This window comes from Leptonotus elevatus, chromosome 20, assembly GCF_054856555.1.
Source record: "Leptonotus elevatus isolate MCC_2025b chromosome 20, RoL_Lele_1.0, whole genome shotgun sequence".
NCBI lineage: Eukaryota > Metazoa > Chordata > Actinopteri > Syngnathiformes > Syngnathidae > Leptonotus > Leptonotus elevatus.
This window is the reverse complement of record NC_141258.1, coordinates 132,170-155,945: the sequence shown is the minus strand read 5'-3', so window position 1 is coordinate 155,945 and position 23,776 is coordinate 132,170. Positions and strand designations below refer to the sequence as shown.

General features: G+C 53.7%; 4 protein-coding genes across 8 annotated transcripts; 2 read left to right on the top strand and 2 right to left on the bottom strand.

Moving 5' to 3' along the window:
• The first annotated feature begins 529 nt into the window (after positions 1 to 529).
• LOC147156208 (medium-chain acyl-CoA ligase ACSF2, mitochondrial-like) lies at positions 530 to 20,765 on the top strand. 3 transcript variants are annotated; one of them, XM_086063761.1, is made up of 18 exons: positions 530 to 895; positions 1,989 to 2,187; positions 2,926 to 3,054; positions 3,133 to 3,186; positions 3,258 to 3,376; positions 3,481 to 3,643; positions 3,727 to 3,822; positions 3,899 to 4,050; positions 4,134 to 4,225; positions 4,302 to 4,349; positions 5,002 to 5,078; positions 11,603 to 11,710; positions 11,891 to 12,042; positions 12,279 to 12,420; positions 12,494 to 12,604; positions 13,182 to 13,250; positions 13,350 to 13,428; positions 20,747 to 20,765. In XM_086063761.1, exons 1-17 carry the CDS (start codon positions 789 to 791, stop codon positions 13,410 to 13,412), a joined length of 1,881 nt encoding a protein of 626 aa, XP_085919887.1. In that variant the 5' UTR covers positions 530 to 788; the 3' UTR covers positions 13,413 to 13,428; positions 20,747 to 20,765. The 3 variants fall into 3 exon arrangements, with proteins under 3 accessions (XP_085919887.1, XP_085919886.1, XP_085919888.1); XM_086063760.1 differs by lacking the exon at positions 20,747 to 20,765 and having other exon boundaries at positions 13,350 to 13,501; XM_086063762.1 differs by lacking the exons at positions 4,302 to 4,349; positions 20,747 to 20,765 and having other exon boundaries at positions 13,350 to 13,501.
• Positions 8,093 to 11,672, bottom strand: chad (chondroadherin). Its single transcript, XM_086063767.1, has 3 exons — positions 10,421 to 11,672; positions 8,804 to 8,967; positions 8,093 to 8,583 (listed from the first exon to the last, which is right to left on the bottom strand). The coding sequence occupies exons 1-3, from the start codon at positions 11,447 to 11,449 to the stop codon at positions 8,439 to 8,441; spliced, it is 1,338 nt and encodes a 445-aa protein (XP_085919893.1). The 5' UTR covers positions 11,450 to 11,672; the 3' UTR covers positions 8,093 to 8,438.
• On the top strand, positions 13,636 to 23,737 carry LOC147156207 (cGMP-dependent protein kinase 1-like). Of its 2 annotated transcripts, XM_086063768.1 has the most exons (11): positions 13,636 to 19,778; positions 20,747 to 20,834; positions 20,911 to 21,010; positions 21,083 to 21,222; positions 21,305 to 21,394; positions 22,077 to 22,218; positions 22,288 to 22,481; positions 22,661 to 22,783; positions 22,857 to 22,916; positions 23,006 to 23,072; positions 23,517 to 23,737. In XM_086063768.1, the coding sequence occupies exons 1-11, from the start codon at positions 19,661 to 19,663 to the stop codon at positions 23,613 to 23,615; spliced, it is 1,221 nt and encodes a 406-aa protein (XP_085919894.1). In that variant the 5' UTR covers positions 13,636 to 19,660; the 3' UTR covers positions 23,616 to 23,737. The 2 variants fall into 2 exon arrangements, with proteins under 2 accessions (XP_085919894.1, XP_085919895.1); XM_086063769.1 differs by lacking the exon at positions 13,636 to 19,778 and having other exon boundaries at positions 19,944 to 20,834; positions 23,517 to 23,735.
• On the bottom strand, positions 13,830 to 19,634 carry a1cf (apobec1 complementation factor). 2 transcript variants are annotated; one of them, XM_086063763.1, is made up of 13 exons: positions 19,488 to 19,634; positions 17,971 to 18,119; positions 17,752 to 17,886; positions 17,507 to 17,637; positions 17,202 to 17,440; positions 16,973 to 17,137; positions 16,809 to 16,906; positions 16,579 to 16,734; positions 16,359 to 16,512; positions 14,948 to 15,171; positions 14,663 to 14,799; positions 14,280 to 14,425; positions 13,830 to 14,194 (listed from the first exon to the last, which is right to left on the bottom strand). In XM_086063763.1, exons 2-13 carry the CDS (start codon positions 18,070 to 18,072, stop codon positions 14,046 to 14,048), a joined length of 1,836 nt encoding a protein of 611 aa, XP_085919889.1. In that variant the 5' UTR covers positions 18,073 to 18,119; positions 19,488 to 19,634; the 3' UTR covers positions 13,830 to 14,045. The 2 variants fall into 2 exon arrangements, with proteins under 2 accessions (XP_085919889.1, XP_085919890.1); XM_086063764.1 differs by having other exon boundaries at positions 14,948 to 15,147.
• Positions 23,738 to 23,776: the final 39 nt, after the last annotated feature.

The following is a 23,776-nucleotide window of genomic DNA, read 5'->3' as shown; positions in this document are numbered from 1 at the left end:
GAAAGTTGCAAACGAGACAAAATCTGTTTTGTCATTTATGGCAGGACACGCACACACCTGCCAAATAATCACATTTTGGTTTAGAAAGTTTAGACGTGTTGCTTTTCGTCGTTTTCTCATCAGGAGTCTTTTTGCTTTTTTGCCGAGTGATGAAAAGTGAGGACAATGGCCGCTGTTTGCATTTTGCTTTCTTTGCGACTTCCTGGATGGACACATTTGATTTCGTCTCCTCAGCACGGTCGGGTCGGACCGGAAGTTGGAGGACTGGCGGTCTTGCTCAGACTTTCCAGGTCGATATTCGGCTTGAAGTTTCTTGCACTTTTTGTTGAAGTGATTTATTTCTTCACTGGGAAAAAAAATGGTTTGGCTGTGCAAAAAAAAAAGAAGAAAAACAAACGGCGATCAGCAGCTCGCACTTCATTCAGGACTTAACGGGGGGTGGAGACAAGAAGTTTTTTAGGCAGGGCCAGTCAGGGAAGCCCCTCCCTCCGTCGCCCCCCCTCCCCCTCCCCCCTCCCCCCTCCCACAGATGGCTTGACGCTGACTTGCCTTCCGTCTTCGATATTTCCACATTCGTTTGATGTTGACGCGCGCGGTTAGTTCGTTTTCCGAATGCCTGCTCTGGATTTTGTACCGAGAGAGAAAATTGCACACGTGATCCGAGCCTCCCAAATTAGCTCCGGCGCGCCACCTGCAGACCGCGCATGCGCGTAACACCGGAAGAGTTGTAGTTCTCTTCTGTCCTTGTTTTCTTTTTTTTCCTTCTGTCTTTTCTGCAGCAGCGCAACATGATCGCGAACATCTTGTCCCGGAGGTTTTTGCCCGGCAACTCCGCCGCTCTCCGCGCCTTGAAAACTCCACGTGCACGCGCGTGGGCGCTCGCCGTGACCAGCCGGTGAGTCCCACTTTCAACTTTGAACTTTTGCACTGCAATAAGGCGACTAATGAAGGAGATCCACTTAGCGCGGCAGGACGCGCGCCTTCATGTCAACATTTTGCTCACCTTGCACACGCGCGCGCGCACGCGCACTATTGACCGTTGACGTGGTGATTCGAATCTGCTAACAAGAAGAACTTTTTAATTGCATACAGTCGAAAAGAAGCGACAATGAGAAGCACGCCCCCTAGTGTTGAGCGTCTCTTTGATTGGGGGTTTGAATCTCGGCCTGGTCACGTGCACGCCTTCCATGTTGGCTGCTTGGCTCCGCCCACATTCCACAATCTTCCCCAGGCGACCAGTCCGTTCATGTGTGTGACTGCGACCTGTCCGGTTAGCACTGAATTATTTTGAGACGTTGTCACGGTTATATAACAAGATGAGATGAAACGTGAACGTGTTTGCTCACATTTTTGTGGCATACTCGGTTGCTCTCAATTGATTAGGAGAGGCAACTTTATTTCTTCAGCAAATTTCATAGAAAGTCAGCAGACACGACACGTCGAAACGTTGGCAGACAATCACAAACCACAGAAGACACAAACACGACGACAAACATTCACGAGCCAAGCACAGAAAAGAACCAAAAAAAAGCAAAAAAAACATTTCAACAAACTCACAGCAGACTTAATAATAATAATGAATAATGTCCAGACAAGAAATAAAAGTGGGTTTGTAAAATTGCAAAAAAAAAAACATTTTGGGGGGAGAAAAGCTTTTCGTGTACATTTAAAAGCATTTACGTGCACGTCAACTTAATTCCATTGCTGTGCAGCATAACGGCGAAATGCCGCTTCGCCGTGTTCACTTTGAACTCTGGGCGCCGCTAATTGACTGAAAGCGCTTCTCAGGAAAGCACGCGTGAGCACATTCAAATGTGTGTTGGGTTCGAAGCAGCACGAGAAGGGAAGGAAACGCAAGGTGTCATTTTGAGACGCCATTTTGCGGCAAGCTGGAGCAAAGTTCTTGCAATGCGGCGAGTGAAGCAAAAGGTTTGAATTGTGCGGTCCGGTCCGGCGAGATGACGCCTTTGCGCTTGTTGCCTTTGCAGCGCTCGCATCCACGTGGACGCGGCGCCCGTCGTTCCCACGCTGACCAGCAGCTACGCCCACGGCACCTCGTCCTTCTCGCTGATCCACGCCACCGTCGGCGAGACGCTGGCCCGGGCCGCCGACGCCTGGCCCGACCGCGAGGCCGCCGTCTTTGTGCGCCACGGCGTGCGCGCCACCTTTGCGCACTTCCACCAAGACGTGAGTCAACCTGCCCGGCTGCTGAGGCATTTGAGGAAGGGCGGAGCCAAACGTTTGCCAAGAAACGAGCAACGTTCGGGGCCAAATCACGCACGAGATTGTCAAGCGAGCAGATTTGGATTGGAATGAAAGCCGCTGTGCTGCGTTGTCGCCAGCGATGACGCAACATGTCAAATTTGAGCTCCTCGCCAATGTGGACATGTTGGGCAAAAAGGGGCGTGGCCGCCTTCCTTTGCAGGAGGAAGAGAATGAGGAGAATCGTCGACGAGCATTTGGAAACTTGGAAAACGTTTACAACGCGTGAGAGATAAAAATGTTGCTAAGGTCACGTGATCCACAATGTCAAATTAGAGGTCAAAAGGTCAAATCTGCAGCAATCTTTTAAATCCTGTTTGACTTTCAGTTGTGTTGTGTTTAAAAAATGTTGCTGCTCAACATGACCAAGATGTTGCATTTTGTGACGTGAAAGCAGTTTTCATTTCCCCCAAAATGTTGACCTTCATTTTCCAGTACGCCGCGCTGGTGAACGTCCACCAAAGCAAACCGACCGGCACGTTTGGAATCCCAATCGGCAGCCGGCATTCACGGCTGGCAAATTGCACATTTGCGCTCGCGTCATCTCCAGCCAGCTTTCATTGCAATCCGAATATGTTTTGTGGCCGATTTGAGGCTCGCTTGACCGGCAGCCATTTTGAGGCGCGTGCCGGAAGTGAGTGTGTTTCGCCGCTTTGCCGGCAGGTGGAGCGCGCCGCCGCCGGCCTGCTGGCACTGGGCCTGCGTCCGGGAGAGCGTCTGGGCATGTGGGGGCCCAACACGTACGAGTGGCTCCTCTTGCAGTTCGCCACGGCCAAGGCGGGAATCATCCTGGTGGGTGCCGGCCGGAAGCCCCGCCCCCTCCCTCGCTTGCTCTCGCCTCGCTAACCGCTCAACATTTTCTGCGCGCAGGTGTCCATCAACCCCGCCTATCAGCTGGAGGAGGCGGAGTTTGCGCTCAGAAAGGTAAGCGCCGCCATGTGGTGTTGACATCTGCACGCACGCACACGCGCGGCTACCTGTGTGTGCGCGCGCAGGTGGGCTGCAAAGCGGTGGCGTGTCCGGAGGCGTTCAAGACGCAAAAGTACTACGACATGTTGCGTTCCATCTGCCCGGAGATGGCGACGTGCCCCCCCGGCGACATCCGCAGCAGCCGGTAGGAGCGGCGGCGAGGTCGGCGAGGTCGGCGAGGTCGGCGAGGTCGGCCAGGTCGGCGAGGTCGGCCAGGTCGGCGCCTGATTGTCGTCTCGTCCCGGGCAGACTTCCCGACCTGCGCAGCGTCATCGTCCTGGACGGCCGCCATCCCGGAACCTTCCACATGGACGACGTGATGCAGGCGGGCGACGGGCGCTCCCTGCGCCAGCTGCACCAGCTCCAGAGCAAACTCTCCTGCGACGACCCCATCAACATCCAGTTCACTTCGGTAAGGCCGACGCTCGCTGGCCCTCCGCCGGCGTTCCGGCCGTCTCACGTCCCGCCCGCTTAGTTGCCGCGTGCCGCCGGCAGGGAACGACGGGGCGTCCCAAAGGCGCCACGCTGACGCATCACAACGTGCTCAACAACGCCTTCTTCGTGGGCAAGCGCGTGGGGTTCGACTGGCGGGTGAGACGCCAGCCAACGTCCGCTCGCGTTGGCCCAGTGCGGCCGCGCTGACCCGCCGTCTGTTTGTGGGCCGCAGCCCGCCACGCGCGTCTGCCTGCCGGTTCCGCTCTACCACTGCTTCGGCTCGGTGGGCGGCGGCGTCTGCATGGCCGTCCACGGCATCACGCTGGTCTTCCCCTCGCCCGACTACAGCGGCAAGGACAACCTGGACGCCATGCAGAACCAGAAGTAAGACAAACGGCGGCGACCCGTCCCGCGTTTGCTTTGGCTGGTCACGTGTGAGGCGTCAAAGCGTCCTGTTTGTCTTGCAGGTGCACGTTTGTGTACGGGACGCCCACCATGTACGTGGACATGGTCAGCCATCCCGACGTGCACCGGTACGACCTATCGTCTGTGGTGGGAGGTGAGCGGACGGCGACCTCTCCTTCCCGTGTCGCAAGACCTTTGGATGATTTTTATGATTGATTGATTATTTTTAGGGCTCATTGAAGCTGCGGAGCAGAAAAGCAACATGAAGTGCGACAAATGTTTGTCCACGTTTGACTTTTATTCGTTTGTCCCACAAAAACACGTGCAAAGATTGATTGTGCGGGTTCACGTTGCTGCCATTGGCTGGCAACTTGGATGTTGCTAAACCACGCCTGCCATCTTGTGGTCAATGGTGACACTACTATGTTTTTATTTTGAATTATTATTATTTGTAGTAGCAAGCAAAGATTTGCATATAATTGATGGCCATCGAAAAGCATTGCTGGATTTTGTTTGTTTTATAAACCTAGAAAAGTTTTTACAAATAATAATAATGCAACTATTGAATGAAAACTGGCGACGCTCCGCAGTTGCTCATCCCTGCCCGAGATGGTCCCATGAATTCTACTGGAAATGGGCTCCTTGCACAAATCCAGCACTTCCTGAAGTCAGGACCACTCCTCCATTTCCTGTCTTTCATGATTGGACAAACGGATTCATCCAGGTGTGCCTGACCCTTGTCGTTGTGGTTACTGAGGTCAGGCACACCTGAATGAATCCGTTTGTCCAATCATGAAAGACAGGAAATGGAGGAGTGGTCCTGACTTCAGGAAGTGCTGGATTTGTGCAAGCCCATTCCTTTGCATGGATGGTGACGTAGTGAAAGGCCTTGTTGATGATGATGATTTGCGCGTGCGCGTGTGTGCGCAGGCATCATCGCGGGCTCCCCGTGCCCGCCCGAGCTGGTCCGGACCGTCATCTCCGTCATGGGCATCAAGGAAATCACGGTCAGTCACTTGAGTGATGAGCGAGTGCACACAACTCGCTGCTTTTTCTCTTTCCTATTTTTATTTCTCCTTCACTAATGATGTTTGAATTCAAATTTCAACGGATATGAATTCATTACTATGACGAGACGCAATCCTGAAAATTTTGCTTGTGAACGTTAACGTTGAACTGTTTGTCAACAATTCTTAATAATGTAAAAAAAAAAAAAAAAAATTATTAGCCGAAATAAAAAAGTGAGTGTGTGCGCTCTGTCATTTGTCCTCTAGAGGGAGACAAATTTCAGCAAATGATGCGTCAACTTGAAGTTGGGATGTTTTGGGGAATGCAGATGTGTGGGGAGAGTTTTGTCTCTTAAATAAAATACAAAAAATCGTTGTTTTCCTGTTTTTCAGGTCTATAAATGCATCCGTAATTTTCACGTGTTTTTGAAATCTGCAAATTTAACCGCAATTTTCATGTCTTTATTAATTTTGTGTGTTGACTTTTCATAACTCATAATTTGTAAATATTATTAATATATTCATATAAATGTGCGTTTGTGGATTGTCACGCACGCGCATTCATTTTTAAGACAAACTCTCCCTGCCTGAGATGCTGTTTGTTGTTCTTTAATAAAGCATTTAAAAAAGAAAAAGAAACAACACAACAGGTCACGCTGACGTTCCCGTGTACGGCCAGTTCCTGTTCCGTCCACAAGGTAGCAGTGTTGCTGTCCATTGGAAGAGCCGTCTCCCGTTTCTCGTTTAAAATTAGATATTGAACAACGAGCCTTTATCTCCTCTATTATTTATGTGTTTACTTCACACAAGTCAGGAAACAAAATACGACCGTTATCTGTTTCCCTCGAGATTATTCTGCCTCGACAAGAATACATTCTTCTTCTACTGAAAGTTCTTCTTCTACTCCACTAAAGCAGCAGCGCGGTAGCAAAAGAAGAAGAGTCTTCTGAGTGAAGGCAAAACAAGGACAAGGGAAGCAAATTAGGCTCGTATTTTGTTTCCCGACTTGTGTGAACTAAACACACAATGGAAGGTCCAATAAAGGCTCACTTTCCGTTTTACTTACCAATTTTAAATGAGAAACGGGAGACGGCTCGTCCCCTTCCAATGGACACAGCAACACCGCCTCCTTGTGGATGAAGGAGGAACGGCCCTTGAGACACATGAATACCTGTGGACGTAAATACTGTATCTTGAAACGTTATTATTATTATTTTTTTAAATAAATGCTTTATTAAAGAGCAACAAACAGCATATCATTACATCAGCTAGGGGGGAAACAGACATGCGCGTGACAATTCGCAAGCACAATTGAATATTTACAAATGATAAGTAATGGAAATGACCACACAAAATAATAATAAAATAGCCACAAGAAAGTCACGGATGCATTTGTGTCATGGAGATGTTTTTTCATTGAGAATTGCATTTTTAAGGAAAAACGTGGCTCAAAGAATGCAAGAAATGGTATTTTATGAAAATGTAAACACTCACTGGGGCGGATTTAAACAAGCAACTGTGTGAAAAAAACCAAACGTTCAAACATTCAACTTTTCAAAGCAACGTTTTAGTTTGTACTCTTGGTCGTCGTCTGTCGTCTGTCGGACGTTCTTGAATATTTCTTGTTGTCAACGTATTTGTTTACTTATTTATTTACGTGACTATTGTTTTGTTCCTTCTGACGTTTGGTTTTCTCCTCTTTTTTCTTCTGATTGATTATATTTAGTCCCAATTATTCATTTGAACTCCTTGCTGGCGTGTTTGTGAATCGTGATTGGCCATTGTCGTTGTTCATGTTTGGTGGTTATGTCGCCCCCTGTGGGTGAGAGCTGCAATTGCAGCACGTTGGCGAATGCGGTGCCGAATGATCAAAGTGGGCCAATGAGTCGGCGAAACGTTTTCTTTTATTGAGACATTGAGCGCAAAAAAGAAATGGGAGGAGCAAAGTGCGGCTGATGCTAGGGTGAAGCTCGGCCGGGACGCGTGAGAGGGAGGGAGGGAGGGAGGGACGGCCTGCTTACTGGTTAGCGTTAGCAAATGAGTGGGGGAGGGGAGGGGAAGGGGGAGGGGGAGGGGAAGGGGGAGGGGGAGGGGGCTGCTGCGATGCTTGTGGGCTGGAGCGCATGGAAAAGTGCACTTGTGTGTCTGCAGAGAAACGGGAAAAAACAAATCCGTCTGCCAGCAAGTTGGCGGCGGGGCGGGAGGAAGGAAGTCACGTGTTGCTCCCGTGCGCGTGCGCGTGCGCGAATCCCAAAGCAAGTCTCCAGTTTGGAGCGTCCCAGCAAAAGTCACGCGAGTCGAGTCGAGGGCTAAAGTTGAAGTGGCTTCTGTCAAGTCGTGATCCGGTTCAGTCCAGTTGTACGCGCTGCTTCCAGTCCAGAATCAAGTGAACGCATTGAGCAGAACGTTTTGCGTGCGCCCCAACAACCGCTCCAAATGCAAAATTGTCATCAAGTTTGCGTTTGTGGAGGATGAACGAGCAAGACGACGGATCCGTTTGGATGCAACAGCGCCATTTGATTTCCACTGAAAATGACGTCCCAGTTTGTGGGCGGGCTCAGCTTGACAAGGTCACGTGACTCAACCCAGACAACTGGTGAGCTGTTTGACCGACAATCAACTGACAAATAATCAATGATCCAATTCATGATTTGATCATCGATGAATTGTTTTGACATTTTTGACTTGAAATGCTCCAAATTGTTTGCATTTCAGCCTCTACAGTAAAAAATGGTCCCATTTCTGTCGTCGTCGTCTCTTTGTCTTTTTCCCAAAGAAGACATTTGCAAACATCGGATTTGACTTTGGAAAACAATGCTGGACATTTTTGCCGGTTTTCTGAGGGATGCAAAGCAGCAACTGCGATTTGTGGGCACGATGTTTGTGTTTGTCAAATAACAATTGTTTGCAGCTGTAAGTTGAGATGTCGTCGTCGCCGTCGTCGTCGTCGTCGTCGTCGTCGTCGTCGTCGCCGCCGCCGTCGTCGTCGTTGCCGTCGAAGCCGAGACCAATGAAAAGTTTGCTGAGTGATTTAATTTCCGGATTTTATCACCAAATAAAAGCAAAAGAAAATACAATGCTAAATTAATTTTGATGAATTATTTGACAGGATCATTGATGGAATGAGAGAAGAATAGATTGTAAGAAACGTTTGCGAGTCAAGTTTGCTTTTGTGCTCAAGCGAGATGCCGTCGGCATCGCCGTCGCCGCCGTCATCGTCGTCGTCGTCGTCGTCGTCGCTGATGCATCATTTTGTCTCGCATGTCGTGGTTGAATTTTTCTGTTGGCTGCAATTGGGGAACTTGACCACAGAAGCGTGAGCAACCAATCCCCCCCGATGCCCCGCCCCCTCCCGCCCCCTCAGTGGCGTGCGGCCATCTTGCTTGTTTTGGGCTTGAGCCGGCAGGCGGCGAAGGCGGCGCTGTCTCGGACCTGCTTGCCCCTCTGCGCCGGCGGCGAGACGCACACGGCGTGGGCTCGCTTGCGGCCGTTGGCGTCCATCCACCTGCAACAAGATCCGACTGTTGGATTTTCCGTTTTTGATTGGTCAAATGGAAATGAAACGAAAAGACAAATTTCTGCGTGCGCTTGGAATGGCCGACGATTTTGGGAAATGAGGCGACGGGCTGACGGCTTTCACTTCCAAATAAACGGGCCGAGCGAGTCTTCTTTTGGCAAACTGTGGTTGAGCGGCTCGCGGCTCGCGGCTAGCGGCTAGCGGTTACCTGCGCAGCGGCGCCAGCTGGCAGGTGCAGCTCCAGGGATTGTTGGCGACGGTCAGGTTGGCCACCGAAGTCAAGTCCAGACTGCGGGGAAGCCAGCGCAGTTTGTTGTCTCTGACGTCCAGCGACGCCAGCGCCGTCACGCCCGCAAACGCCTCCTCCGACATCTGAAAGGCCGCAAAAACACAAACATGGCAAACAAACGCCACTTTCAGCGTTCGCGGCACGTCCGTCACGTGCCGCGTGGAACAAACGTTTCAATATCCAGCTCGAGGTGCATGTTTACGAGTACGCTCCTTGACCTGACTAGCAGTCATGTTGCTAGTCAAGCAAAGCTGTGCCCTAGTTGACAAGCACATGCTAGCAGTTGAGTTAGCCAGCATGCTCGCTGCTCGCCGCTCGCTGCAAGTATTTTGGACGAGGCCTTGCAGGTCTTGGCGGGCGTGGGAAGCCCGACGACGGCGTGAAAGGCGCCTCTCATCTTGTGTCAACATCCGCAGCGCCGACGCTAAAAGCTTCGCGCAGGTGCCACGCGCTCGCTGGAAATTTCCACTGCGGGACAAAACCCCAAACCACACCCCCGGCCCGCCCCGCCCGCCCAGCGAAAGGAAGGTCTGTGCAGCGGCCAGACATACAAACGCGCTCTGTTGACACAAGTTGACAAACTCACAATCCTTACGTAACCTCGGCCGCGTGCACACACTTTTTCTTTTTCTCGCACTCCGCTAACGAGCGACATGCACAAAATGTAAACATACTCATGGATTGAAAAAAAAGATATCACTTATGATGCTCTGACATCGTATTGTGTGATCTCGTGTGACATTTTGTCAAGATTGTAAAACATCCAAATGTCGTGTCGTGTGTTAGCAGCTTCTGAAAAGCAATCCGGCATGTGCGGAATGTTGCGCCGCGGCGTCGGCGGCGGCGAACCCCAAAGCACTTCCTGTTTTGTGGCTTTGCATGGCGGACGTTTTTCTCAGCTTGGGACGGCGTCGTCCTCGCTGAGCTCGCTCAAGTTTGGCGAGTTAGCGGTCAGCCCTTTGCTAGGTTTGCTCACGTGATGTTCACAGAAGTTTCACGGCGCCGCGACGTCCGACCTACGGCGACAAACTTTGGGTGGCGCGTGCAGCACCCCGAGACGAACGAGACGTTTTTGATTGACTTTTCTAGACGTCGCATTTTTCCCAAAGTTTTGCAACAAAATAATATCCGATCATCCTCAAATCTTGGCTGTTTCATCTAAAAAAACGTTTCATGTTGTTGCACAATGTTGCCGTGGCAATGCAAAGAGGAATGTTGGTGTTTTGGAGTGTGGCAACACGCAAGGCCCGGCAAAAACATTTCTATTCTCAAGGGTTTCCGGTCCCACGTGCCGGCAGGACCCCAACATGGGCAAGCTTGCGCGGGCCCTTTAGAGCTCATGACGTATTTGTTTTCAACTCTCTGGCCGACAAATCAGTGATTTCATCCTGGTTGTAAAAGTCCGGGCGGGCGTGGCCCGATCGACGCGCTTGTTTTCTTTGAGTTTTGGCTGAATTTTGCGGCCGGCGGGAACACACGCGCGCGTTCGGAGGCGGCGGCGGCGGGTGCCGAGCAGGGCTCGAGCACCCCACTGACCTTCTCCAGGCCCATGCGGTCCAGCCGGAGCTTCTCCACGTAGCGGCCGAAGCTGCTGAAGGCGCGGTCGGGGATGCTCCTCATGGGGTTCTGGCCCAGCGCCAGCTCCTCCAGCACGCGCAGCTCGCTGATGGCGGCGGCCGGGTAGACGGCCAGCTTGTTGCGGTCCAGGTGCAGCACGGCCAGGTTCTCCACGTCGCTCAGCGAGCCGGCGTGGAGCCCGCTCAGCTGGTTGCCGCTCAGGTGCAGCCAGCGCAGGTCCTTGGCGCCGGCGAAGGTGCCGGCGCGGAGCTGGCGCAGCTTGTTGTCGTCCAGACGCAGCACGAAGAGGTTGACCAGAGGCGAGAAGATGCCTTTGGTCAGCTCGCTGATGCGGTTGTGGTCCAGGTGCAGGTAGGTGAGCCGGCTCAGGTCTCGGAAGGCGTCCGGCTGGATGCCGGCGATGTGGTTGTGCGACAGGTAAAGGTAGACCAGCTGGCTCAGGCCCTTGAAGGCCTTGGCGGCGATGTGGCGCAGCTGGCAGTGCTGCATGTGCAGCGACACCAGGCCGCCGCCGCCGTCGGCGAAGGCGGCCGACGGGACGCCGCCCAGCGGGTTCCTCTGCAGGTTGAGCAGCCGCGTGGAGGCCGACACGCGCGGGATCTTCTTGAGGCCCGCGCCGTCGCAGATGACGTGCTGCAGGTCGCCGTGGCAGTGGCACGGGCCGGGGCACTGGCCGGGCGCCGCCCCGACCGCCAGGACGGCCGCCAGCAGAAGCAGGCAGCTCGCGCGCCGCATCTCGTCTTTGCCTGCCTCGCGCTCACTGAGCCGCCCCGCGCTGCGGCGCCGGCAAAAGGCGGGTGGGCGGACGCCCCTGTCCGGGGGCCGCCCCCGCTCGGCAGAACACTCGCCCCATTGACCGGCCCTTGCCAGCCGGGGGGGGGGAAGGAAAAAAAGTCTGAGGTGCAAGTTGGTGTGCTGCCGGCTGAGCTTTTGAGCTTGAATGGCCTGCACGTGTTCCAAACATTCCCAACGTCGGAAGACCAACATTCGCTGGCGTAAGGAATGTGGCGCTCACTCGGCACTTCTGCCGTGTCGTCGGGAACGCCGCAGCCCGTCTGATCTTCCCGCTGAAAGTTTTGCGCCGGGCCCGCGCGGCTGATGAGCCAACACGGCAACACGTGACCTGCGTTTGTTCACCAGATCGGATACGGCACCACGGAGAACAGCCCAGTCACCTTCTGTGGATCACCGTTGGACAACATGGACAGGAAGTGCCAGACGGTCGGATACATCATGGACCACATTGAGGTGCGCCGACACGACGCTCGTTCGTCACGCCATCCGCTCCGCAACTCGACCGACCGCTGTCACCTGATTGGTCACCTGACAAGATAGCCGTCACCTGACGGCACTTCCGTGTGACCAGTCACTGACGTGTTGGGTTAAGCGAACGTGTGCGTGAAGTGAAAGGTCGCGGCGTGTCCGCAGGCCAAAATCGCCGACCCGTCGAGCGGTCAGTTGCTTCCGTTGGGTTCCTCGGGCGAGATCCTGATCCGAGGCTACTGCGTCATGTTGGGCTACTGGAACGAGCCGGAAAAGACCCGGCAGTGCATCGGCAAAGACGGCTGGTACAAGACCGGGTGAGTCGGCCCCCTTCGCCGTCGCCTCTCACGCGTAACGCTCAAGATGAGTCCAAACGTTTTCCTCGCGTGTTTATTCTGAAAAGCTGTCACGCGTTAGTGAAATGCTGGGAAATGTCAGTGGTGAGCGCGAGAACGTCCGAGTGGCGTGCGAGCGTTCCACTGACACGTATGACGTCTTCTGACGTGAGAGTGCAAGCGGAACTCAAATTGTGTGTGCGTGCGTGCGTCTTCAGGGACATCGGCAGCTTGGACGCGTTCGGCTACTGTCGCATCGAAGGTCGCATCAAGGACTTGATTATCCGAGGAGGCGAAAACGTTTACCCCGCCGAGATCGAGCAGTTCCTGCACACGCACCCCAAAGTCAAAGAAGCGCAGGTCAGCTCGCTCGCGCGCGCACTCATGAGACATTCTCACGCGCAGTACGCAAAAATGTGTGTGCGTGCGGCAGGTGGTGGGCGTGACAGACGCCCGCATGGGCGAGGAGATCTGCGCCTGCGTCAAAGTGAAGGACGGCCAAGACTTGAGCGAGGACGACCTCAAAACCTTCTGCAGAGGGAAGGTTAGCTTCACCGCCGTTAGCGTCGGTTAGCATAGCATCGAAATCAATCTTTATTTTCATACCAAAAAATGAAACTCAAAGTGCTTTACATAGTTTAAAAACAAACCCCGCCCACACAATACTGACCCACGAAAAGAAGGAAAAGTGCATCAACAAACATTCAAAACAAAGCAAAACAGATGATCGAAGGCCCAGAAACCGAAACGTTATCTCAGGAAGTCAGGAGGGTCAAAAGCTGCGGCCGCAGACGCAAATCCAGTGCGGCGGCGCCTGACTTGAGATGCGAGCTGACTTTGTTGGGCGACTGCTTGATTCTCAAATGGCAAAAACCCAAAACAACAAAAAGGGACAAAAGCAGCCGGTCACGACGTCGTGGAACCGCACAGACGGTCCACATTCTCAAGCCTTTCGGCGGGATTCATAATCGCGTCTCAACTTTTCTCGGTTCATCTGCACAGGATAAAGATAACGTGACAACGCAAAAAAAAGGCGGCCTAGCGTGTGTTAGCGTCGCGTGGATGTCATCTCGCGTGTCGCCGGCGTGTGTGGTGACGCGGCGTGTGTTGATTGTGTCCAGATTTCGCACTTCAAGATTCCTCGCTACGTCGTATTCGTCAGCAGCTTTCCGCTCACCGTCACCGGAAAGGTAAGCCTGACGCCGGACGCACGGGAACGAGCGGGAGGAAAGGGAACGAGGGCCGGCGGGGCGATCGCTACCTGAGCCGGCGGCTGCTTCCTCTTTCAGGTCCAGAAACATCAACTGCGCCGGGAGGCGGAGCAGCGGCTGGGACTCGGCAAGGCCGAGTGAGCGCCGGCCGAGAAAGGTCGCCCTTTGAAAAGTCGACGGCTGTCGGCCATCTTGTCTTGCGCAACAATAAATGCAAATGTCAAACATTGGGAAGTCGCTCAGTCTCGACCCGTTGCCGCAAGCCTGACGTTCGTTCGCTGTCACCCGACCCGGTCGCTGCTTATCAGTCACCTGACACCCGTCACTCGTTCGGGTCACTTTTTACCTGCAACTTGCTCGTTGATTGTGAGACTTACCTTTCCCACCGTAGTTCCTTGTCACCCCTCGCGACTTACCTGCCTCCCGTCAGCCGTCACCTGGCACGAGCGAGCGGACATCTGTTCGCCGCCGTCACCTGTCGCTACTTGGTTGTCAAGATGCTGATGAGAGAATCGCCTGCACGGCACGTTTGTGTTTGGACAGAAGACAGGAAGTGTGTGCTATCAAAATAAAGCTTTAATACTGTCAGGGTGAAGACGAGCCAGCAGCCAATCAGCTTCTTCACAAGATGACGGAAGAAAAATGGCGTAAACGCGTCCGGGCAATGTGGATTGTGACCAACAAAAAGACAAAAACAGCTTCCAAGCCGAAGAAGGAAACCAAAGCACTTCCTGATTCCGTGCCTTCACAATAAAAGTGCCCGGCGCCGGCCGGCTAGAAAACGCCGTAGGTGTCGGCGTGTCGCGCGGCCACAGCGAAGGCGGGGTACGCCTCGTAGGCGGCGTACGCGGCCACCCCGGCGACCGCGTCCTGCTTCAGCGGCGAGGCCACGCCCCCCAGCGCCGGGCCGGCCAAAGCGTAACCTGGAAGACACGGATGGCACCTTCACTTCCGGCGGCCGGCGCAGCGGGTGCGAGCGCGCGGCGCGGGCTACGGACCTTCACGTACCTGGGAAGGCCACCGCGGCCAGGGAGGTGTCGGGGGCGGGGCCGGCGCCCTCCGCGGACAGCCCCAGCGTGTGCAGGGTGTGCTCGGCCGCATGCGCCTTGGCTTCGTCCACGGCGGCGCTCAGCTTGCTTGGCGTAAACGGGAGCCTGCGGGCGGGCGGGACAACGCGGCGCTCTTATTCCTTGACGTTGCGCTACATGAGTTACGAGCCAGTCTTCACTTTCAAACAATGGCAAATGTGCTGAGGGGAGGAGCTTGCTTTCGATAGGCAACAGCCCCGTCTGCTTTGCCGCCCCCTTGTGGCCTCGACATGTACTTGTTGCAAACCGTTTGGGGGTCGGCGTTTGCATGGCAAGGTCTGATGGAGGCGAGCCGCCGCTTACACGTTGGGGTTCTGCGTAGCCAGGGCGGGGATGGTGACCTTGTAGAGGAAGAGCTGGCGCTGGTCGGGTCCGATGGCCGAGTGCAGCTGGTACACCGGCGCCCCCCAGCTGTTCTTCTCACACAACTCCTCCAGAACCTGCGTGCGTGCATATTGGGGGTGTGCGCATGTGCATTGATTAGGGATGTATTATGTGTGTGTATTGTGTGTGCGTGTGTGTGTGCGTGCGTGTTGTAGGCTTGTCTGAAGCGTCTGTGGTGCGAGAGCAGCGCGCGTCAGACGTTACCTGCGGCGCAGGCTTGAGCGCGGCGGCTTTGAGGCTGACGGCGGCCGGCGTCATGGCCGTCAACTCCATGCCAGGCAGGAGGTCGTACAGCTTGTCGTCGGCCCGCTTGTGGGCGGCGCCCAGGCGGCACGCGCCCACGCCGCCTCCTGCCACGTACGTAAGGTAGCCCCGCCCGCCCAGCCCTCGCACCCCCGCAGCCCCTACAGGCACACTCATGTAAACTTCTACAGGAGAAACCAACCACATCAGTTCCAATCAGCCGCAATCACACACATACAAATACACAAACGGACAAACAGACAGACGGACAAACGGACAGACGGACGTCTTCCCAGCATTCCCATTGATTGTAAACTCCTACTGGACGTGGCAACATCAGCCCAGCCAGAATCTTTGCTGCTGCACAACCTTTTAGCATATGGCATGCTAGTTAGCATAACGTGCAACTGCAGCACATTAGCTAGTGATGAGTTATTAACATTGTTTTTCAGTTTCAATTTATATTTTAGCCGTTTTGGATTTAGTTAACTCAGTATGGCTCAATGAATTGTATTTTTATCTGTGTTACTTTCATGAGAGGAGAAGGGGCAACGGGTTTTTACATTTGCTATCTTAAAGGGAGTTTTGTCTGGGACCGGTCTCTGCCGGTCGGAAGGGAGGCACAGGCTGATTATGATTGTTTTTCTCTAATCTGATTTATACCTATGGGAACTCGGAGAGGGAGTAGAGAGGGATTTTTCTGGTATTTACTGAGTTGTAAACAAATGTACTGTGGGCTGACTTTTCGTATTCTCCCACTTTTCAATAAATAATGATGTGCCGGAGTAGAGAGACACAATCTGATGGAACACGGCTTCAGTGTCGTCAGTCTTTGTCATCAGAAGCTTCTGATAATTATAATACCTTTGCAAAGGGACTTCTTCACCAGAATCTCACCATTCAGTTAATTGAACACGCAAAGAGTAAAATACAAATATTGTCTACTCTAACACTAGCACAGCATGTTAGCATAGCACATGTTAGCATAGGCTAAACTAACTAACTTATGTACGCCGGCATGCTAGTTAGCACAAGATACAGCACATTAGCTAGCATAGCAAAGCGCATGGCCTTGACTATCCCATTTTTGTCCCGGCGCACGCTGACCGACTGAGGGACGAAAACTCGGTCTGCACCCCCACAATTTGGACAGGGACGGCTCTAAATGTTGCATTGGCTCCATCGCGTTACTCATCATCCGCAGGTTTGTTATCTTAGCACGTTAGCATAACACAGATGCTGGCAGTCATGGCGTAGCAGTTGTTAGCCTAGCATAGTCACTTAGCGTAGCAACGAGCGTGTGCCCCACATCCAGTAGTCGTCCTTTTGATTGACAGTGTCAATGTGAAGAAGAGTAAAGGCGACCTCTGACCTCGAACAGACGGCGTCCTGATCAGGCCACGACCTGTCACGTGACCTTTGGCGGGCGGGAAGCGGAAGTGGGTTGGGGCGGCGGGGGCAGCGGTGTACGCGTGCGGGGCGTAGAACACCGGCGCCCCAAGATATGCCACCGTGGGGTCGTACACCTGCGGACGGGTTCGGCTGGAATTCAAAAATATCTTTGAGAAGAGGTTTGGGTCGGGGGTCGTCACCTGTCCGAGGGTGAGGGCGGCGTAGTCGTCCTGCAGCAGCGAACTTCCTCGACCTCCGCGACCTCCCCGACCTCCGGTCCCTCGCGTGTAGCGCACGTAGCTGTCCTTGTCCACCGGCTTGGCCAGCGTCACCTCCATCGGCGAGCCGTCCAGCACCTGCGCCGGCGCACGTGCGTGCCAGTCAGTGTGTTGCGGGTGTGTGCGTCGGCGTGCGTCGGCGTGCGTGTGACCTTCCCGTTGAGGGCCTTCATGGCGTTGACGGCGTCGTCACGCTGCGTGAAGTGGACAAAGGCGTAGTCTCGGATCTTCTTGACTCGCTCCACCGCGCCTGCAGGACACCAGGCCGGTCAGGCGACGGCTGCGAGGCGACGGCGACGATGACGGCGGCGGCCACCTGCTTTGATGGCGTTGAACTCCTTGTGAATGTTCTCCTCGCTGGTGTGCAGCATGAGATTCCTGACGTAGAGAATCTTGACGGCGGCCATGGTGTCCTCATCCACCTCCACCTCAGGCTCGGCCCAGTCCACCGCGATGGCGTGGCCCCACAGCTGGATGCGGCCTGAGGGCACGCAGGAAGTGACGGCGAGCGGGAAGTGGCCGCGACGGCGGCAGCGCCGGCTTACCTGGCAACAGCTTGCGTCGCGCCATGGCCGCCGCCCGGTGGCTGTCGTACTCCACGAAGGCGAATCCCCGGTTTTTGGATTTGTCGGCGGCGCTGGGGTAGACGATGACGTCCGCGGCTCCTTCCGTCACTTTGCGCATCTCGGCCAGGATCTCCTCCCGCTTTTTGCTCTTGGGGATGCCGCCCACGAACAGGCGGCAGTTGTCCACGCTGGCGCACACGCCCAGCAGGCGACCGCTCCTGACGCGCCGTCGGGCCCAGTCAGACGCGGGACGGATGGACGGACGCCGTCGGTTGCCGGCTCACCTGATCTCGTAGTTGTTGAGCTGCTTGGTGGCCGCGCGGGCTTCCTGTTTGTTGGCGAAGGTGACGAAGGCGTAGCCGCGGTTGTTGCCGTTGAAGTCCATCATCATCCTCACCTCGAAGATCCGACCAAACTCGCGCCACAACACCAAAAGGTGGTTAGGTGGACAGACAGCACGCACGTGCACATGCCAAGCTACGCTACGCTATGCTATGCTAGGCCCCACGCAAGATGGCGGCCTGGTCACCTTCTCGCAGAGCGGCACCAGCTCGTCCTCAAAGAGATCTCGTGGAAGTTTCCCCACAAAGATTTCGCTTCCTCTTTCCGGGGGGGGTCCGTCCCAGCCGGGCGGGGGGCCGCCGTAGCGCCGCTGGCCGTTCTCCTGCCGCCCGCATTTGGAGTGTGTGTTAGCGCGTTAGCGTGTTAGCATGCTAGCTGGCCACCGCCCCGCCCCGCCCCGATTTACCTGCTGGAGGCGGTACCCCGTCCTCTGCACCAGCGCCTTTAGCCCCGCCTCCTTCTGCGCTCCTGCTAGTTCCTCCCCTCCTGCCTTCTGATTGGTTTCCATTGGCTTTGATTGACAGCTTGACAAATCAAGGAAATTAGCAGAGCTCACTGCAGGAGCAAGACCGGGAGAAAAAGGTTAGCTGGCGTCCGTTCAAACGACAAAAAAAAATTCTTGGCACAGCTGTTTTGCTATCAAATCAGGAGCAAATTCCAATTTCAAATTTGGAGAATCACTTTTTTAATCTCAGGGACTTGAAATCAGGATTTCATTCAATAACTGGAGAAGAAATTGCGTGTGAAGGCTCGTGATCAATTGATAAAAAAACTGAAAAAAAGACTGAAATGTTGTGCAGATGTGAAAAGTTCAAATGAAAACTCAAGACTATTGTGAAAACAGACAAACAACATGGCCAATATTGCAAATAGTATCGTCAAAATAATATTTGACTTAAGTAATATTCCGCATGGCTAACATACGCGGAAGCGGAAGCAAATTGATTTGCAATTTCTGCTTGTGTTTTTCCACTCGATTTTCCTTCCAGGGTCAAAACGCGTCCGGTTTTGGTTTTTGTGTTTCAAGTTGGATATTCTCCGCTTCAAGACGTCTGTGACGCCGTCACTCAAGCGCCTCATCGCGGTGTCAATCGTAGCTCGTTAGCTTAGCAATTAGTGCAGCTTGTCCGTCTTTCCTCGTTGATGAGAAGGATTCTTGTCAGAAGTGACTTCTTGGAGGCCGTGATTGGTCGCTGACCGAGAAGCGACCGCGCGACGTGTTTAGCCGCACTCGTAGCCGCATGAAGGTCCTTGCTAGCTAGCCATCTAGCTAGCTGCCGCGGTGCAAGTAGCACAACGAGTTTGCTGTGGTTTGCCCGGGGACGATTCTCGTTGCTTGATTCTCACTTTTGCTATTTGACATTCAACGAGGAGACGCCAAATGCACATTTGGGAAAAAGCGAGGACTTCCTTTGTCTTCAGCTTTGTTTTGGCTTGTGTGCGTGCCTGTGTGTGGTGTCAAAGGTCACGAGAGGGACGCGGTCACGTCACCTTGTGCTGACCAATCAGTGGTGCGTGTGGCGGAGGCGTCACTCGTTATCTCGCTCGCGCTTGTTTGGGAATGACTTGCAAATGATAATCGGAACAATCATCATCATATTGATTGTAATATCGACTTTGATTTCCGTCAAATATTGTTTTGAAAGAAGGATTTTCTTGTGTTGAAAAAGCTTCCTGGCAGCAGCGAGTCAGCGTGACGATTTCTTTTGGTGAATCGCAATCGCCGATCGGAGACCGCGTTTGAATCGGCCCCGTGACGAAAAGGCACACTTAGCGTGTGAGCACTGAGCCGGGCGGGAATCGTTTGCTTTCACGCCAGCAAACGATTCCTGTCGTCTAACTCGTCAATTTGTGCGCACGCAAACGGAAACGTTTCAAAAGTTGAAAAGTCCTTTTTGCCCGAAACAAAACGCAAAAACTCACCTGAGCAATTTCAGAGATCACCTCCCTCCACTCAGGCCTGTGTCATTCTGACCACTCTGCGTGTGTGTGTGTGTGCGCGCGTGCGCGCGCGCGCGCGTGCGTGTGTGTGTGATCGCATCATATCAAACTCCAAAGGTTCACTGTCTTGGTGTTAGCTTTACAAGGCATCATTAATGTTTAACCTGCTGCTATCTGTGTGCTCTCGCTCGCACACACACACACACAAACACACACACACACACACACACACACACACACACACACACACACACACACACATACACTCTCAGAGTAAGTTGTTATTGTCAGTAAACTAAATGATTGTTTTTGTGCCGACTTGATGAGCTTTTTGAAATTGTGCTGAAAATGTTTTTCCTTTCGATATGACATGATGACATTTTTCTGTTCGTCCTTTCTGTTGAGTTGGGGGGGGGGGGGGGGGGGGCAAAGTACACTTGGGGAGGCCACTGCTGCGCTCTTGAGCATTTGCAGTTTCAGGACTTCATTTTTATTTTTGGATATCAGTTTATCTGATGAAATCATTTCTTCATTTATTTATTGTAATTAATGATGTAACCAGTGTTGGTCAAACAATTGTTACAAGGTCAATATTGGGAAAAAAAGATGATAGTTGACATGTACGAATATTTGATTGTGAATTTCACGAAGGACGATGACTGACTCGATGATTGCAATCAATTTGACATTTTTAATCCGTCAATGGCGGTGTTGCACAAGCCCCGCCCCTCCCTAATGTTGTGCTCACACTTCAATGTCCAAATGTTCGACGCGCGAGACAAGAAATAACTTGCTGATTGCAAAGTCATAACAACAACGTTGGGCGCGCGCACGTGCACCCTGGGAGGTCACGTGCGCGGCGTGCGCGGTCTTCTTTTAGCTGAGGAACCTCTCGGGAATGTTTCGCCGGCTAAATTTATCCCCGAGCGGCTCGCGTCAGGCCGGCAGGAAGTCTCCGGTGTCCCCGGGACGCCGGCCGGCCTGCTGGAGTCTTCCCGCGCTGCCGTTGCGGTTGGCGGCGTGACGGATTGTGAGCTGAGGCGGACCTCGAGCGCGGCGCGACATCCTCCTTTGGGCCGGCGCCGGTCCGGAACCTTCCCCTCGCAACTGGCCTTCTCTCACGAGACCGCGACCTTCGCGGAGGACCAGTGGACAGCGACTTGCGGCCCTTTGACGACCGGGGACGTTCCGGGCCTTCGACAGGACGTTTGGTAAGATGCGCGGTTTGTTTGTGTTGCCAGGCCGCCGTCCCGCCAGCCGAGCCGCCGTCTCCATCTCCGTGAGGACTTCCAGGACCTTCCCCTTCTTCCACGTGGTCAAACGCCGCCGGTAGCGCCAGAATGGACCCTGCGACTCCGCACGGCCCCACAAAACCTCTTTGACTTCCCGTCTTTGTCTTTGTCAGTTCCGAGGAGGACGAAAGTGTTGTCCTGTCCCGCCTGCAGCTCGGCGACTTTGATGTTGTCCAGACGCTCGGCGTGGGAGGATTCGGACGCGTTCAGCTGGTACGTCCGATCGGACGGCCCAGCGCGCGTTGCGCTTCCGCTGGGCGTGTCTAACGACGCGCGACCATTCAGGTGCAGCTGAAGAGCGAGCGGACGAGGACGTTCGCCATGAAAGTCCTGAAGAAGCGTCAGCTGACTTTGGGGGGGCAGCAGGAGCAGGTACGCTCGGAGAAGACCCTCATGAGCCAGACGCGCTGCCGCTTCGTGGTCAGGTAGCGTCGCCGCCGCGGCAACTCCTTCAAAATAAAAGCCACCTCGCGTTCCCGATCTGAGCCAGTCTTGTTTTGTGTGCAGGTTGTACCGCACCTTCCAGGACAGCAAGTACGTGTACATGCTGATGGAGGCGTGTCTTGGCGGCGAGCTGTGGACGCTCCTCAGGAACAGGCACGGACCTTCAATTTTCTTGCTCGTCTTTAGCTGGTTACACGCGCATGACGTGTTCGCATGCGCGCCGCCGCCATTTTGGAAAAAGGGCCTCGCTTATTTGCATGAGGTCATGTGACTTCCCGTCAATAAGAACTTCGACGTCATGACGGCGTCATCACTTTTGACGTTTCAGTTTTGAAAATGCGTCTTTCGAGGGCGAGCTCTGCCCGTTCGCTCGCCAACATTTGGAATCATTTATGAAATTCTCGCCGTTTTGTCCAGTTGGATTTCAGTCAGTGCAGACGTCAAGAGAAGTTCTCCGTACTTCCAAACGTCTTTCAAAGCTGATAAATGCGATAAAAACAGAAACTCCATTTGACAGCTCCCCCATTGCAAACTGAAAGAAAAAAGAAAAAGAAGCACGGGTCACGTGATCAGAGTTTGTCTTCTGATTGGCTTAGACGGACATCATTCTCCGATCGATGTTTCTGATTGGCTGTTGCTCGGGTCGTTGGTACGCTTGGACGTCCCGAGCTGCCACATCCAACATGGCGGCCACGCGGACATGTCATAGCATTGGTCCAACCTGCCAGTTGAGGTGTCGACTGCGTCTCTGGCCGTCTCGTCTTCCTCTTCTTGTCGGTTCTTGTTGGTTCTTGTTGGTTCTTGTTGGTTCTTGTGAATGTTGCTGTTGTGTCAGGGGTTGTTTTGAGGACGCCAGCGCTCGCTTCTACGTGGCGTGCGTGCTGCAGGCCTTGTCGTACCTTCACGCCCGACGAATCGTCTACAGGGACGTCAAGCCCGAAAACGTCCTTTTGGACGCTCACGGTTGCGCCAAGTTGGTGCGTGTGTGCGACATCGTCATGGTCGCAGCAGCAAAGGTGACTGACCGGCACCGGCGCCCCCCGCAGGTGGACTTTGGTTTTGCCAAGAAGATCGGCGTCGGGAGGAGCGGGAAGGCAAAGACGGACGAGATGGACAAGACGTGGACCTTCTGCGGAACTCCCGAGTACATGGCCCCCGAGGTCATCCTCAACAAAGGTCACCGCACCTCTGCTGACCTTTGGGCTCTTGGTGTCTTCACCTTTGAACTTCTCACCGGCAGGTAAGCGCTTATTCTTATCCTCCTCCTTCTTTACTTTTATCCAAACCATTTTCTTTTCTTTTTATCTTTATCTCTCTCCCTCTCCTCCTCGTCATCTTCTTCTTTTTCTCCTTCAACTCGCCCCCCCCCCCCCCCCTCCCTTGCCTGTGTGATGCGTGTCCTGTCGTCGGGACGCGCAGTCCCCCGTTCTGCGGGGAGGACGCGGCCCAGACGTACGCGGCGGTGCTGCGGGGGATGGACACGGTGGAGTTCCCCGACAAAATCAGCCAGGACGCCGCCGACCTCATCCGGAAGTTGTGCAGGTGGGCGAGGACAGGACTGGCGCCGTCTTTAGCCTTTCAGGCTCGAACCCAAACGGATGTTGTCGGTCCGCAGGGACAAGCCCGGCGACAGACTGGGGACGCTGACGAACGGCGAGGATGTCCGAAAACATCGGTGAGGACAGATTGCGACGCTTCTTGGTCCTTCTTGGCACCGATTGCCGATGGATTTGCACGTGCGCGTGCGCGTGTGCGTGTGCGCAGGTGGTTTGACGCTTTTGATTGGGAAGGCCTGGAGCAAGGAACGCTGACTCCGCCCATCACACCTCAGGTGAGTGGCAGTCCTTGGCTCGAATGACTTGGAAAGTTCTGAAAATGGTTGATGATGATGATGATGAAGATGAAAGTGATGATGATGATGATGATGATGATGATGATGATGATGAAAGTGATGATGATGATGATGATGATGATGATGAAAGTGATGATGAAAGTGATGATGATGATGATGATGATGATGATGAAAGTGATGATGATGATGATGATGATGATGATGAAAGTGATGATGATGATGATGATGAAAGTGATGATGATGATGATGATGAAAGTGATGATGATGATGAAGATGATGATGATGAAAGTGATGATGATGAAGATGATGATGATGAAAGTGATGATGATGATGAAAGTGATGATGATGATGATGATGATGGTTGTGAAGACGTTGCGATGGCGGCGCTGCGCAGACGTTGTTGACTTTCGCGGCTGCCTTCAGGTCTCGTCCGCGACCGACACCAGCAACTTTGATCGTTTTCCGGCGGACAGCGAGGAAGCGCCTCCAGACGACAACTCGGGGTGGGACTGCGACTTCTAGAAGGTCGATGTTGGACCTGCAGGTCCAGGTGTGCTCTTGTGGACTTTCTTCCAAACCTCTTCGTATTCTTACGATCATACAATGAATAAAGACGAAAGAATTGCGTGAAAGTCTTTTGGTCGCAGTGAGGATGAAAAACGTACGCAAAACGTGGACGAGAC

Coding starts and splice junctions, on each gene's coding strand:
- a1cf (XM_086063763.1), bottom strand. CDS start 18,072: ATGGAAACCAATCAGAAGGCAGGAGGGGAGGAACTAGCAGGAGCGCAG. Junction 16,735..16,808: donor TGAAGGCCCTCAACGGGAAG/GTCACACGCACG, acceptor GCGCCGGCGCAG/GTGCTGGACGGCTCGCCGAT. Junction 16,513..16,578: donor CCGCCCTCACCCTCGGACAG/GTGACGACCCCC, acceptor ACCCGTCCGCAG/GTGTACGACCCCACGGTGGC.
- LOC147156207 (XM_086063768.1), top strand. CDS start 19,661: ATGTTTAACCTGCTGCTATCTGTGTGCTCTCGCTCGCACACACACACA. Junction 21,223..21,304: donor CGCTGCCGCTTCGTGGTCAG/GTAGCGTCGCCG, acceptor TTTTGTGTGCAG/GTTGTACCGCACCTTCCAGG. Junction 22,917..23,005: donor GAGGATGTCCGAAAACATCG/GTGAGGACAGAT, acceptor GCGTGTGCGCAG/GTGGTTTGACGCTTTTGATT.
- LOC147156208 (XM_086063761.1), top strand. CDS start 789: ATGATCGCGAACATCTTGTCCCGGAGGTTTTTGCCCGGCAACTCCGCC. Junction 2,188..2,925: donor TTGCGCACTTCCACCAAGAC/GTGAGTCAACCT, acceptor CTTTGCCGGCAG/GTGGAGCGCGCCGCCGCCGG. Junction 3,055..3,132: donor CCAAGGCGGGAATCATCCTG/GTGGGTGCCGGC, acceptor TTCTGCGCGCAG/GTGTCCATCAACCCCGCCTA.
- chad (XM_086063767.1), bottom strand. CDS start 11,449: ATGTTGGTCTTCCGACGTTGGGAATGTTTGGAACACGTGCAGGCCATT. Junction 8,968..10,420: donor ACCGCATGGGCCTGGAGAAG/GTCAGTGGGGTG, acceptor GCGGCCTTTCAG/ATGTCGGAGGAGGCGTTTGC. Junction 8,584..8,803: donor CAGCTGGCGCCGCTGCGCAG/GTAACCGCTAGC, acceptor ATCTTGTTGCAG/GTGGATGGACGCCAACGGCC.